The sequence below is a fragment of the Amblyomma mixtum genome, chromosome 2, assembly GCF_055824585.1.
Source record: "Amblyomma mixtum isolate Tamu chromosome 2, ASM5582458v1, whole genome shotgun sequence".
NCBI lineage: Eukaryota > Metazoa > Arthropoda > Arachnida > Ixodida > Ixodidae > Amblyomma > Amblyomma mixtum.
The window spans coordinates 314,415,872-314,430,274 of NC_143013.1; the positions used below are offsets into that span (position 1 = coordinate 314,415,872).

The following is a 14,403-nucleotide window of genomic DNA, read 5'->3' on the forward strand; positions in this document are numbered from 1 at the left end:
GTCCTGTTACAGAGGCTGAAGTAGTGTCAGTATTTCTGGCATTAAATAACAGCGAAGTAGCGATGCTGACGGTATTAAGATTAAACCTGTGAAACATGTCCTCGGCATAATTGCACCCTATATCACACACATATTTAACCTTTGTCTAGCAAATGGCGTGTTTCCACAGAAGATGCTGACTGCAAAGGTAACAGTTGTCTACAAAAAGGGAGACAAAAATGACTTTGCAAACTATAGGCCATTGTCAATATTGCCTGTTTTCTCCAAAGGGTTTGAAAAAATAATTTTGTCCCGGATAAATAACTTCTGTAATAAGCATAATATAGTAACACCTTCACAGTTTGGATTTCGCAAAAATATGTCTACGGAACTTGCTTTGTGAGAACAAAAAGAACTCATTTTAAACTCTTTTGATGACAAATGCTTAGCTTTAGGAATATATGTAGATTTTTCAAAGGCCTTTGATCATCTTAACCACATGTTACTGCTTAAAAAGCTTCAAGTATATGGTTTCCGTGGCCAATCCTTAATACTTTTGAGCAGTTATCTTAAACATCGACAGCAGTATGTAGAATTAAGCGGTCACCGATCAGATGTCAAAGCTATCTTATCTGGTGTGTCCCAAGGCAGCATCTTGGGCCCATTCCTTTTTGATATATATGTGAATGACATAACACAAATAGACAAAGAAACAAAAAATGTAATATATGCAGACGACACCACCTTGCTTTTTTCCGGGTCATGCGCCTCATCTATGATTGCAAAAGCAAACACAACGCTTACTCAACTTGAAAAGTGGACAAGATTTAACGCCCTCAAGATTAATACCTCAAAAACTAAAGCCATTATTTTCCGCCTCAAGAACAAGAACATCCAAAATAATGATGGTATATTTCTTGATAATTTTAAAATAGATGTTGATAGCTCTTTGAAAATACTAGGTGTATTTTTCACTGAGAAAATGACTTGGGACGAGCCCACAAATTACATAGCATCTAAACTATCCCGTGTCATAGGAACAGTTTACGCTCACAAAAACATTCTCCCTGTAAATGTAAAAATGCTTCTGTATAATTCATTGTTCTGCTCGCATCTAAATTACTGTCACTTGGTATGGGGAAATACATCTTTCAGAAACCTCCGAAGATTACTTACCCGACAAAAAAGAATTCCTAGAATAGTATATAATGTAGCATATGACCACCCATCCAAACCACTTTTTGAGAAAGGGGACATAATGCCAATTAATGATTTATATGCATACTGCTTACTCTCTAAATACAAAACCGAAAATAAGAACAATACTCCTTTCATTGCCACACTGGTTTCATTATGCAAAAAACACGCATCGTACAAAACAAGAAGCAACGAAATATGGCACATTTATGCATACAGAACAGGTTATGGCAAACAGATGCTTAGGTATAGTCTACCTCACTATCTCAGCCTCTGCCATACCCACAACATGACTGTTGAGCACTAAAAAAAAAAGAGTTGCAAAAGTTTGTTTCAAATATATGTAACCGGGTGTAACTTTTGAATTTTAATTTCTGTAATTTTCTATATTTTTTTGTGGTTGTGATTTCGTAACTTCTGAACTGTAATTCCTGTAATTGTGTTTAAATTTATGTGATTAGAATTTTGCAATTTGTAATTTTTATGTAATTTTGTCTTTACGTTTGGTTTTGTACGCGTTACAAAGTGTTACAGTTGTGTCAAAAAATAGGTTCTGTTCATGCTTCCTTTATTTCTTTAGAATTACTGCTGGGTTTTTCTTTCTTTTTTTTTAAGCTTTGCTGGTATGCTGTTATGCTGTCTGCATATTCTTCCTGTACAACTTCTATTTTTGGTGAGGCGAGAGCTCGTCAAGCTACATCCCTAGCTTTTTCTCTCTGCCTCCCTCATCCTTGTGATGGAAAATAAAGGCATTATTATTAAAATATTATTATTAGGTGTCCACTGTTCCAAGAGGGCAGTTATGCGCCTTCCCTCTGGTTCAGGTGTCCACCGAGATGTGGGCACCTCGCCCTCACCTCACGCTACGCATAACAGAGCTACACTACTGCCAGTTTTCTACACACCACAAACCACGCAGATGGCGATGCGCAATCGCTAATGCGCATCAGAGAGGGAGAAAGAGAGAGAGGAAGACTGTTGGCGAGGCGATGGAGAGCGCGCGGCGGCGGCTGCGGCACCGGCGGCGGCCCCGGCCCGCCAGTTGTGCGCCGTGTGGCGTCTCCCGCTGGTCGCGCATGCGCAGCTTGGCCTTTCCAGAGCTCCACGAAATGGCTCGGCGACTAGCGTAGTGTTGCTTTCGCAACAAAATCGGCGAGCGAATAATCCAGGATAGGTCGGCTGGCATGGCAGCGCGGCGCAATTGATTGTTGTAGTGGTGCCAGCATGCGGCGGCCGCCGGAACCGAGACGCACCGCGAAGCGCCACTGGGCCAAAGCTCTAGCAGCCCCAGGAGCGGAGCCGCTGCTCGGCGTCGTCAGCATTCGCGCCGAGCTTGCGCAGTGACCTTGACAGAACGAATCAGTTTTCTCTGTTGGAAGCATCGCAACCAGACGCAGCCCGTGTTTGCAGCGCATTCTTTGTTTTCGCCTCGCACTGTTTTGAGTTATATAATTTTATGTTGTAGATCTGCGTTTTACTCCTGCTCTTAATACATGCAATTGTGATGCCCACTACATCTACAAACTATCGCGTCATACCCTTAATGTGAAGCTCGAGTGTCCCCCGAATTTTTCCTCTAGCGCCGAGGAGTAATCCGCCAGAAAGCGCGCGTGCGCAGACGCACCATATCTCCCGGAGACATGCGTCCCACGTGGTAGACGATGGCATTCGGTGGCGTCGAGGCGGGCAGCATGAATGCGAACGAGCATCCGATTGTGGTGGGGATGCCGAAGTAGAGCGGGTGCACACGCCGATGCATGGCTCCCTCGAGCACCACGGGCAACATGAACTTGGAGATGGCAGCGTTGCTTGTGAACTCGGTCATCACCGAGGCCGTGATGCACAGAAGCATGACCATCACAGTGTCCGGCACCGCGTCGAGGGCCTCCATGCCGACCACCATCAAGTCAGTGAGGCCAGACTTCTGCGCCACACCACGCCGCGGATGGCTGGTTAGCAGTTTTGCAGAAACGCTGTTGCTCAGCTTAGCCCGCAGCACCCTTCTCGGCAAACCGCACAAAATGCGTTTGAGCCACTGCTTTTACAGCGACTACTGTTAAGGCCACGTTTCGCTCTCATGCGGCGCAGTCGTCATTGGCGTTGTTGCATATGATGTTACAACAACGCGGCAAGTTTATACGGATAGAAGAATAAGCAACCGCGCGTCGCGCGGTGCGCCGTGCAGGGAGTGATGGAAGCCTACATAACACCCGTATCCCACCACTCTCGCCCACATCCGCCCACTCCCCTCCATACTCGAGGGGTCATATACATCTCACACCGCCTTGGGACAGAACGGTCTCATGATGCTGTCACATGACTCTAAATCACCGCTTGGCCGAGCTATGGCATGGGCACGGGCGTGGCGGCGGAGTACGGATGACGTCTGCTTCCATATTGCGCGTTACCACGCAGCCTTCATGCTTCAGCGGAGGCTACGCTCAAGTTTGGCTCTTCTGTAACAGCGACCGTGAATTTACCTTGCGCCGCCGTATATTGGGAACAACGACGGTTCCAGTCTTTTCGGTTTTCATCAATGGTACAAAAGCACTATTAGCCTCCTACCCCGCAAAATCCGCCTGTTTGCGTGATGAGACACGAAAGGAAAGGCGCACAACTGGCTCCCTGGGCCAGTGGACACCTCAATCGCGCTTTGGGGTAGGTGGCGGTGGTGACCGAGAGACGCGTGCTGCATGCGTTGGTGTTGACAACCTTCTGACAGAAACGTGGCCACCGCCCTTCGCTGGGATCAATAGCGTTTGCGTTAACAACGCTGTAGACTGTTGGAAAGGAACGACATTTAACTGGCTTCTGTGGTCAGTGGACACCTCAATCGCGCTTTGAAATACGTGACGATGGTGTCCACCTCCGAAAGCGTGCTTGCGCACATCATTCCGTGTCTAGTGCTAAACCGCCAGCCAATATTTTATTGTGAAAGCAATACTATACTCCGTCTCACAAGCTGTTTGCAGCACTACGAAAGGTACAGCTCTCTCGTCCAATCAGGATGGCGCGCACTACATTAGTGTGTTCCTACGCGCCTGTGGTTCGATCCACCTGATGTCCAGGTGGCTTCTTTCTACTATAGCAGGTGGCGCTTGATGTCTTTTTATTCTTTTTTTGGTTTGTTTTTGGACAGGCGGACGCCCGTTCAAAAGGGACTAGCCCCACTTTTTTTTTTTGTCGCAACCTGTTCTCATCAGTTCCTCTGTTGTCGCGTCGCAGTAAATTTCAGTAATCATGTCATGTGCATATAAATTTATTTACTCCAGCGTGCCGAGGCAGCCGAGTGTCGATGGTGGCGAAATGCAAAACAAGCCCATGTGCTACGCGAGAGGCAACGCCGCGTTCAACAACACTCGGCCCGCGTTCAACGTCTCCGTTGTCCACTTGTAAAGCGTTCGCTCGCTCACCTGCGTGAGTTTTGCCGTCCTCTTGATGAGCGCATTTGTACTCCAACTGCCCCCGCACTCGACGCGAAGCGCTTCAAGAACATTTAAAGCCACCTGCTTCGCCTGCTTGGGGAAACAGCGCACTGTCGGTGTAGAGCACACAGGAGACACAACAGACTCGACCGACGCCATGTTGGAAAGTGGCGACGGATCACTACCTCGCAGCAGGCCTCCGCAGAGCTGTGTCCGTACGGGCTTTGTCTGGTAATTTCACCAGTGATTGAAACACTCCCTACCATTTAAATATACCTGTCCAAATCATGTTTTTAGTTGCAATGCTTATTGTTTTGATTAATAGTCATACACTCCTCAAATATTCGAGGGACTATTTTCTGCGTTTCTGCAGCCCTGATTGGACGAGAGAGCTCTACCTTCCGTAGTACTGCAAACATCTTGTGAGACGAAGTATAGTTGCATTTTCAGCCCGTCGCGTAGCGAGGCCCGTAGCTACCATATTAGGATATTGGATTGGATTGGATTTGATTGCATTGGATGGGATTGGATTGGAATGGATTGGATTGTATAACCGATGCATCACCACAAGTCTAACCACAGGCACCACCACCAGCTACACTACCAGCTGAACCATGGCGTAGCTACAGATATTGCTTTCGCAATTACCGTGCTTAACCAAGCTAATCCACAGCCATTTTTTTTTTTTTTTGCGTACACACTTCACGGAGCACAAGAATGTCTCGTGCAGTTTAATAACATTTAGACTTTGCCAAGGCGAACTTAGCTTCGGAGGTTAAATTATTTTGAGCTTACTGTATGGCGGGATTGGAAGTAGTTATATCTGGGGACAAGCTTTGTTAGAGATTTCCTTGTTTACCTAGCGTTTGCTTAGCAATTCGCGGTCAAATGCCATTGCAGCCGCTTTTGGAAAGTGAGTTCTGTTTCAAAATTACATGAAATAGCCACCTGGCTGACACACACTTTAGAAACAAATCTAACGCCAGCCAAACTTTCAAAATTTCGCCCATCTTCTTTGGGTCCTGAATTTACATCTACAGGAATGTAGCTTTCTCATATTCTGATAGATTAACATACGTCACATATTTGACAGGCATGCAAAATATTTGTTGTTGGTGTTTTAATTCCTTTGAAAATCTAGCGAAATGGCTTTCTTTAAGCCTGGACATACATGTTGGCGGGAAGATATACTTCTGAATCTAAGGCCGGCGCTTTAAAGGGTATGAAAAGTAAGCTAGTTTGTTGACGAGAATGTAAACGTGAGGGGATTGGACGTACTATCGCGATGGAGAGAAGCACAAACAACGTGGAGCCTACGCGCTCCCCTGTTCGAATTTTTTTGGTCGCTATTTTACCTGGGTGGTAAGAAAAAGACCTTAGAGTCGTCCTAGAATGCATGGACGGCTCTAGCATCGTTTTTCTATCACAGAAGTAAAAGCGTGATGAAAAGAAATGCTAACCGCGGAGCGCCTAGGCTCCGCTCTGGTCGCATTTCTTTCCATCGCGATAATACGTGTATGTTAATGCGTCAGAATCTCAGAAATCTATATTTCTTTACAATAAATTCAGGCCTCAAATAAGGTCGCAGGAATCTTGAAAATCGGGCTTGGCTAAGATTCTTTGCTTAAGTGCGCTGTCATTTGGCTGGCTGTTTCATGCAATGGTAGTTAAAAAAGAAACTATATCGGAGCTAGCGTTCAGCCATTACGACATTGAATCCTCCCAATTAAGACACGGTTTATAACGAAATAATTGGCACAACGAAGGGAAAGGTATTTCCCTTGGAAGCTTCCATAGAAGCCCATATATTTGATATGTAGTTTTACGAGCTAATTTTCTCCTTCGAAGGGGTATAACGAACCTCCATTGATCCCACTGGCCACTTCGCGCTGAGTATGCCAATTTTTGGCGGAGGCCAACGATTCCATGCCGATTAAATGGGGCAAATCGAAATCACCGCGCTTAATTTTCTCTGTCTATAACCCTACAAAACAAACAGAAAAATTCAGGGGGCACTTCGTTGATCTAAGGTGCGGTGAGGAGAAAGCCTTAAGCGCGGTGTTGCTGCTTGAGTCACTGATGTAATGTTAAGCTTCGCCTCTAAGAGTGGAACGCTGCCAGGGAGTCCACAGAACGCCATCGCTCGTTCGGCACTACGCTACAGTGCTCTAGAATAACGAAAAAAGGTAAAAGAATGTTTGCTGCCCCGGCATCTACTATCACAGCTGGAAGCACCTGAGCTGGGGCAGCGAAATAAAGGATAGCAGGCAGTTTGTAGAAGTGAAAGGAAAGGGGTGAGGAGACAGTAGAAAGCACAGGGACTGTCAATAAATATTTTACATATCTACATGACCTTGCTCGTCGGTAAATTGGTTTTTGAGGAAAAGAAATGTATCTGTCTCGCATATCTCGGTGGACACCTGAACTTCGTCTTAAAGGAAGGGAGGAAGATGGGAGTGAACGAGACACCGTATCACTAGACGCGCCTTTGTTCATTCCAAACCATCGCGCTGGCATGGCGGAGTGGTTACCGTGCTCGTCTCGCACTCCGGAGACCCTGGTTCGATTCCCCAACTCGACCAATTTCCTACTCGGTTTTATTTTTTTATCTGGTCAGACTAGAAAGGTTAATTAGGTTAATTGGTCAATTAACAAATTAACTAAACTCAGTCCAACTTGGAGCATCAGTATACCATCCCTTTAATGGGTAGCATGGTTACTAGCCAAAGTACAATTGGCCCAGTTTGAACTTCGCGCACTGTCACGTCACGACCATTCCGACCAATTGAAAAGCGTGGCATTTCTGTCGACAACTACTGCTTACAACGATGAGGCATTAAAGGCTTCCGCCTTAAAACATCCCGCTCCAAACAGACCTGCATGGAGCATCTGGCCGGGCAATCCGTGAGCTTCAGCGCGTGGTTTGACGCTGGCGCGCCCCTCTCGCCGAGAATTGGATGCGCGGCCCGCCGCGCCTTGCTGCAGTTTCGGCATAGAGTTGCCAAGGCCAGTGCAGTTCCCCAGTTTCCCAAAGTTATCGCTGCGCGCGTCATATTACGAGTACGTTCTGTTTCTCTGGTTCCAGGGGCCGTTGAGTCTCAGTTTTCGTAGCAGGGCATGATGGTTAAAACCTTTTGGCCTTGCGTGACGAAATAATCGTCGCGCGCCCTCTTTTACAAGAGACCGTAACGGCTTTAGCACCTATAAAACGGAGCTAAATATTCTAAACGAGTCTCTCCCTTTCCTCTATAATATTACTTCACAAAACACCGTTTTATAGCGGTTAAACCCCATGCTGGCCACGGAAGAAACAGGCGCACGTTGGCAAAGTTGACATCTTCGGCTCTAGAGGCTCGTGTACTGTGCGATGTCAGTGCACGTTAAAGGACCCCAGGTGGTCGAAATTTCCGGAGCCCTTCACTACGGCGTCCCTCATAGCCTCAGTCGCTTTGGGACGTTAAATCCCCCAAAACCATGAAAAGCCTCTAGATACGTAGTGGGAACGCAAAAGTTCGCTCGTGAAGCGAAGCACAAAACGAAAACATCTTGCGCTTGTGCCGAGATAAGAGCAAAACCTTATGGGACAAGTTGCATTCTGAGTCGATACCGAAGCGCCCCCCACGTGGTCGGTCCGCGAACAACCGAGTGTGGAGAGACGGAGAGAAGAGGCGGAAGGGAGAGGAAGAGGAGAGAGCAAGTGCGTCATATCATTTCGTCGTTATTATTGGTTACCACATCATTGAGACATAAGCGGGATTACAGACTTGCAAATTAAATAATTAGATAGTAGCAACAAACTGCGCGGATACCGATTACCATCCTGTACGTGCATGTTTTTCATTCTTTATGAGGGATCGAAGCGCGGACCCTTTTCGATATTTTTTTCTTCGAAACATGAGGACAAAAATCCTCAATCCTCGTAAAGCACCCCTCGAATGAATTGAAACACAGCAGTGCACAGTGTGGCGATGCATGTGTGTCGTACCCTCGAGGCGTCGGCAATGGTCATGCCCCCGCAGATGAGCAGCACGACGCCCCAGTTGACGTGGTTGCACACGTCTTCCCAGCTGATGATGGCCTGCTCGGCCTGGCCGATCACGTTGCTCTCCCGGGGGATGATGAAGAGCAGCACCAGCATCACCACCATGGGCACGGAGGAACGGATCATCCTGGGCAGCGCCCGTTGTTCATTTGTAGCGCATACCGAAGGGTTACTGAGACACGGTTCACGTGACCTTCTCTGTCATCTGCGCTGAGAGTGCAGGCACATACGACACGGAGTGACGCGAACTAGAAGCGCGACGCTTGAAACGCGCGTGCGAAGGGCAAAATTTGTTGAGCCACGGCGCCGCAGGTAATCGCTTTTTGGAAATTCTAAGAAGTGATTTGTATATCACTAATCGCCCGCTGTAAATCTCTATTTGCAACTATGCGCCTAACATTAATAGTTCGACAGTTAACTATGAGAAATTAGCCTACGAGCTCAGTTGTTAACATGATTCACGTGTTTTCTTATTCCCGGAAACTCTGTTATTACAATGCTGCCGAAACCATGTCTACACCTAAAAAAGCCTAGTTTTAAATAGTGTTTAACATTCACCAAAGCAGCTTCTATCTTGTCAAAATATTCCATCAAGAGGTCTATTACGTCGTAAAACGAACATCCTAGAGAAAACAAAAATCTGGACGGACGATAATGCGTGCTGTGAACGTTACAAGGGCACAAAAAGGAACTAACAAGTTCGAGTTTCAGAAATGAAGAGCACTGGCGTGCCATACCGAAAAGTAATTAGTTGAGGTGGCTCTGTGTCTTGAACGTGGTTCCAATCAGAAATTGCTCGCTGCAGAATTTAGTTTTAAAACGTATTTTCTTTTCATGCATAGCACTTAATTCCACGGCAGTGATCTGAGCGTAGTCACGTTTGTGTAAGATTTAGAGTCCAGAAGGCCATGTAGGTCTTGATTATAAAATATTTAATGAAATAAACATAGGCGAAGCATTCTTCGTCGTAGTGATAGTTTGGGAAGAATCAATTTTGATTTCACAGCTGTAATACTCGTAGTACAGTTGGCGTGATCAGGTCTAAATGCTATTCCGCTTACATCGAATGAGGGGTGAGAGGCATTCGAGGCTGGGGTCCTGCATAGCGCCTGCATATGCTAATGTCAGAGTAGTGTTCTGTATATTTGTAATCTACGAGATTTTGATATATTAGCGAAATTTCATCTAACAACGACTGCGATTAGTGTTTCTGATTGAGCAATGGTCATCTTGTTTACGACAAGTTAAACGATGTAAGAACTTGTAGGCACTTGTACATTTTAGTAGGGTGAGGCGGATTAGACTCGAATGAGCAAGAAGTCGGAGGTAAGTTAGTGACAACCGCATTGCATTTCGTCTTTTCCAATTAGGGCCCATTAACCATTTATCGCACCACATGGTTATGGAGCATGATAGGCCTGAAGTAAATGAGTAGTCTTAGTACTTATTTCTCCATAAATTACACAATCAGCAATAGGGTCATCGCGGGACAGACGCGAAACTGAAGGTCTTTAATACAGGCTGGGAACAATTGAGGGCTGTACAAAGACCCTTGTTTTGCATTAGAGTTGACGCGAAGCGGGGAAGAATTCAGTTCGTCTGGCGCTAATAAGTAAACTCCGCATTCATGAGCGCACATTGCGACCCTAGTTAAGTGTGCTCAATTTAAGTTGCAGTCGACGCCGCTCATCAGTTGTTAGGCTGTATGTCGGGTGAAAGGTCGTAAGAGAGAATGCACCATGCCGGTCTTACATCCCTTGCTAATATCCTCGTTGAACCCAACGTAAGCTGCCATGAGCGATGTCTTTTTCACTGATTAGAAAAAAAAAAGGAATGCTTCACTCGTGCAGTCTGATTATAGTCGGAAATCACAGAATACCTGCCACGTTTGCATTTAGTAACCCATTCACGAATTGCGCCGCAAAAGATGGCGCTCTGAGCAGCTCTCCAAAATAGTCACTTTGTATAAGTTTCTAACTTTATCGAACTTTTTGTATCTTTTTGACAGCTTTTTGCTCACGATGACCGAATGAGTGCAAAGCTTCTTGTGCTTGACATGAAATTATTTGCAATTTTGATTCATATACGTTTTGCATCAATTTGAAATGAACGGCGACTCAACGACAACGGCACAAGACCAAGAAAAAGACAACGCGCAATAATTTGTCGTTCGCCGCCGTTAAATTCATCATGCACCAACTCGCTCCGCAGGACGTTACTCTGAAGCTTCTACCTGAGTACACTGATACGCGGCAAAAGGAGTCATTGCTTGCTTCTGAAGAGTTGCGGATCCTAAAAGAATAGACGGAGATGAGCTGCTAGACTTAGGTCTGCAAAATTTTTTGCCTGCATTAAAAAAAAAGGTAAGGCTGCAATACGCTGCCATATAGGAAATTCACACATGCAGTTGAGCGTACGAGCTGTATGGAAAGATGTCACTCCAGCCCGGCATGAAGTGCGGTTTTTGTGAGAACATGAGCAGGATCATCAGCGTCATCAGGAATGTCACCACCGACTCGGAGAAGCTGCAGGTGTAGCAAGAAAACAAGAAAGGATACCATTAATCATGATTCCTTAAATGAACAAATGCTGCTAAAACTCTGCTGCTTCGTTTCACCGTCAGCGCACACACGCGGGGCGGAGGGGATGAGAGGGTAATGCGCACTACCATGGCCTCTCAGTGCATATTAGCGCGGTCATGGTGGTAGGAGGTGAATATCCAACCGCTGGCGAGTGAGTTTGTGAGAACAGATAGACAGGCAGGCACAGACAGACAATCACAGGCAGAGGAACAGGCACAAAGATACAGGCAGGGTGACGCCGGAATTGGGACAGGCAGGTACAGCCAGACAAGCATGGACAGACAGGTACTGGCAGACAAGAAAAGCGCAGACAAAGAGACAGGCAAGCGGGCACAGGCAGAGTGACAAGCAGGCATAGACAGACAAACACGGACATACAGGTACAGGGATAGGCATGAAGGCAGGCAGAGACGGACGGACGAACGGGCGAGCGTGCGGGCGGGCACAGAACGACAGGCACCGACAGCGAGATAGGCAGGCAGGCATAGACAACAGACAGGAAGCAAGGACAGATCAGGCACAGAGAGGGAGGCAGACAAACAGGCAAGCACGGACACAGCGGCACGGAGAGATAGGTAGGCAGGCACAGACAGAAAAACCTACACATATAATGCAGTTATGCGATTATTTTGACTGCTTGTCGTCATTTCGGGAATAAAAAAGTAAATAAGCAAATAAATAAGCAAAACAATGGGCAACTTCCCATTATATTAGGGTTATGACATTTGACCTGGCGAATAACTACCAGCATGTAGTCTTCGAATCAACAATTGCATTTTCCGTTTTTCTCCTAACTGCGTAAAGATTCGGGCGAATTTCGGAACTCACGTGATGTGGCCGAGTTCTTCACAACGCTTGACAATTTCCTTCATGATCCGCTCCGCGTTCTCCTCGCTTACGTTTGCAGCCTTGCCGCTGAAATCGAACACATGGAACACCAGTTATCGGTTTACTTCGCGCTACGTTGACAGCAAATCATTAACATAAAATGACTCGCTGCATGGACTCGAGGGGCGCAGGTATTAAACGACGATCTCAAATCGACGAACTGCTCGTTCACATAAACCTCGCTGTAGTGAGTGAAGCCATAGTCAAGCTCGGCGCAACTATAGCAGAATCAGTGTCGAGCAGGGCACTGCGAGCACGCCACGGCGTCGTCCGACGTCAGAACTCACATCTGCCGCTGTCTTGGAGGCGCAACGGCGTCAGCACAAAGGACGTTCCCATTTCTGTTGTACCTTTCCGCCAGCCCGAATGCTTATGAGAGAATTCAGCCCGTTAGGACCACTCGAGTCGCGTTCATGCAAACGTCATGCAAAGGTGAAGAGAGACACCGGTGCTCGTGCGCCAAGCTTGCATCCTGTTACATTACCTGGATGAAAAAGACTTAAAACGATTTTTATGGAGGTTCCGACGACAGTGCGTAGCGTAATCTAGATCTTGGTTTTAGACTAAGTGCGGTATTCCCAATTACTTTCCATTCTTGATCGGACGCCGAAATTTAGCGACCAGTTTTTTTCGCTTAATTTGCTGAGTGCTTGGCATGAACAATGGCTCGAAATGACACGGTACACACTTCTTAATAAGTAAAGGTAAAAGCAAATGCAATGCTGTGGATCACAGTACCAGTACCGAAAAAATAAAACACGTTCGATAGATAATGAACAAAGTACTGCAGACTTCATGCGTTTTTACGCAGTCATACAAACGTAAACGCTAAGTAGCGAAGGAGTAATGCAGAAAAGAAAAAAAAGATTAAGAACGATCAATAGGTTGATTCGGAGGGAATGCGACACCATTCTTCTTTCGCTCGCCAGTCTATTCCAGGTCTCATTCTATTCCAATTATGATTCTGTTCCAGGTCTGAGTCCATTGTATTTCACTCACTATACTCCAGTTCTGACTACGCAACTCAGCAAAATGTGCTACATTGTTACCGCACCGGTGACCTAGTGGTTGAGCATCCGCCTCGCCCACAAGTGATAGAATGGGTACAAGCGTCCCCTGGCCTGGTGCTAGGCTTAATTAGGGTGAAATGCATGCGAAATGGGTCTTTGGCCCCACCTTGAGCATTACGAAAATACCTTCTGCCATGGCGCTCTTCGGCCGCAGATGCCCTCGCGACATAAAAATTGAGTATCATCACATTTTCAGTTCGCGCCAAGTTCTTTTACGTTGTTTCACAACATCGCACCGAACACGAACAAAAGCGCTCCCTTTTGCCCGTGTTTGGTGTGCACAGTGGTGGGGCTTGTGAGGCCCAACAATCCTCATTTTTGCACGTCGAGTACTTCGAGAGGCTGTATATTTTGGACTTAGGCCTGCTGTTGTGTGAGTCCTTTTCTTCCTAGTCATTTTCGCTTATGGTGAGTCCTTCTTCGTCCGGCATTTCCCTCCTCTCCTATACAAGTGGAGAGCGGGAGTTTGGTTTGATTTGGTTTGTGGGGTTTAACGTCCCAAAGCGACTCAGGCTACGAGGGACGCCGTAGTGGAGGGCTCCGGAAATTTCGACCACCTGGGGTTCTTTCCCGTGCACTGACATCGCACAGTACACGGGCCTCTAGAATTTCTCCTCCAAAGAAATTCCACCGCCGCGGCCGGGATCGAACCCGCGTCTTTCGGGTCAGCAGCCGAGCACCATAACCACTGAGCCACCGCGGCGGGAGAGGGGGAATTGGGCAAGGGAGAGGGGATTGGTTGACAGGTGGCAGGCGGAGAGGCGAATCCTCCTAACGTAGGCGCCGACGCTGCCGGACAGTTTTCGCTTTCATGGTCCTCCTAATTCTATGGTATTAAAAATCGCAGGATGGTTACGAGTGTGTAACGAAATGTATGAGCGTCAGCTGTGGTGCGACAGCAAATAATCTTTCACGGAAATGTTCAGTTTTTTTTTGTTTTTTTTTCTCACAAAGTAAGACAGCCGGTGGTGAATCTGGATTTGCCCAGGGTTGCAGTGATATTGATGTAACGAACTTTTATGGCGCAAGAGCAGCTTTTGCCAAATAGCCCCATATGGCACAAGATATTCGCGACTTTACAACGTGGGGCGAAAGACTCCCAAGCACTTCACTCCACATAAATCGAGCGCCAAGCCATGGGAAAGCTGGTACACACTATCACCAGTGGGTTCCTGGCGAAACGTGGATGGAACTCCGCACGTTACCGCTTGCGAAGCGGA

General features: G+C 46.7%; 1 protein-coding gene across 9 annotated transcripts in view; it reads right to left on the reverse strand.

Moving 5' to 3' along the window:
• The window catches only part of LOC149365031 (uncharacterized), a 119,976-nt gene that overhangs the window by 9,372 nt on the left and 96,201 nt on the right, over positions 1-14,403 (reverse strand). For 8 of the 9 annotated variants that reach the window (XM_089575114.1, XM_089575115.1, XM_089575113.1 and 5 more), the window contains 4 exons: positions 12,054-12,140; positions 11,061-11,168; positions 8,587-8,770; positions 2,801-3,100 (listed from right to left, as the gene is read on the reverse strand). In XM_089575114.1, coding sequence (XP_089431240.1) covers positions 2,801-3,100; positions 8,587-8,770; positions 11,061-11,168; positions 12,054-12,140 — 679 coding nt within the window. The remainder of the gene's footprint in view (positions 1-2,800; positions 3,101-8,586; positions 8,771-11,060; positions 11,169-12,053; positions 12,141-14,403) is intronic. The other variant, XM_089575119.1, reaches the window with a different exon arrangement.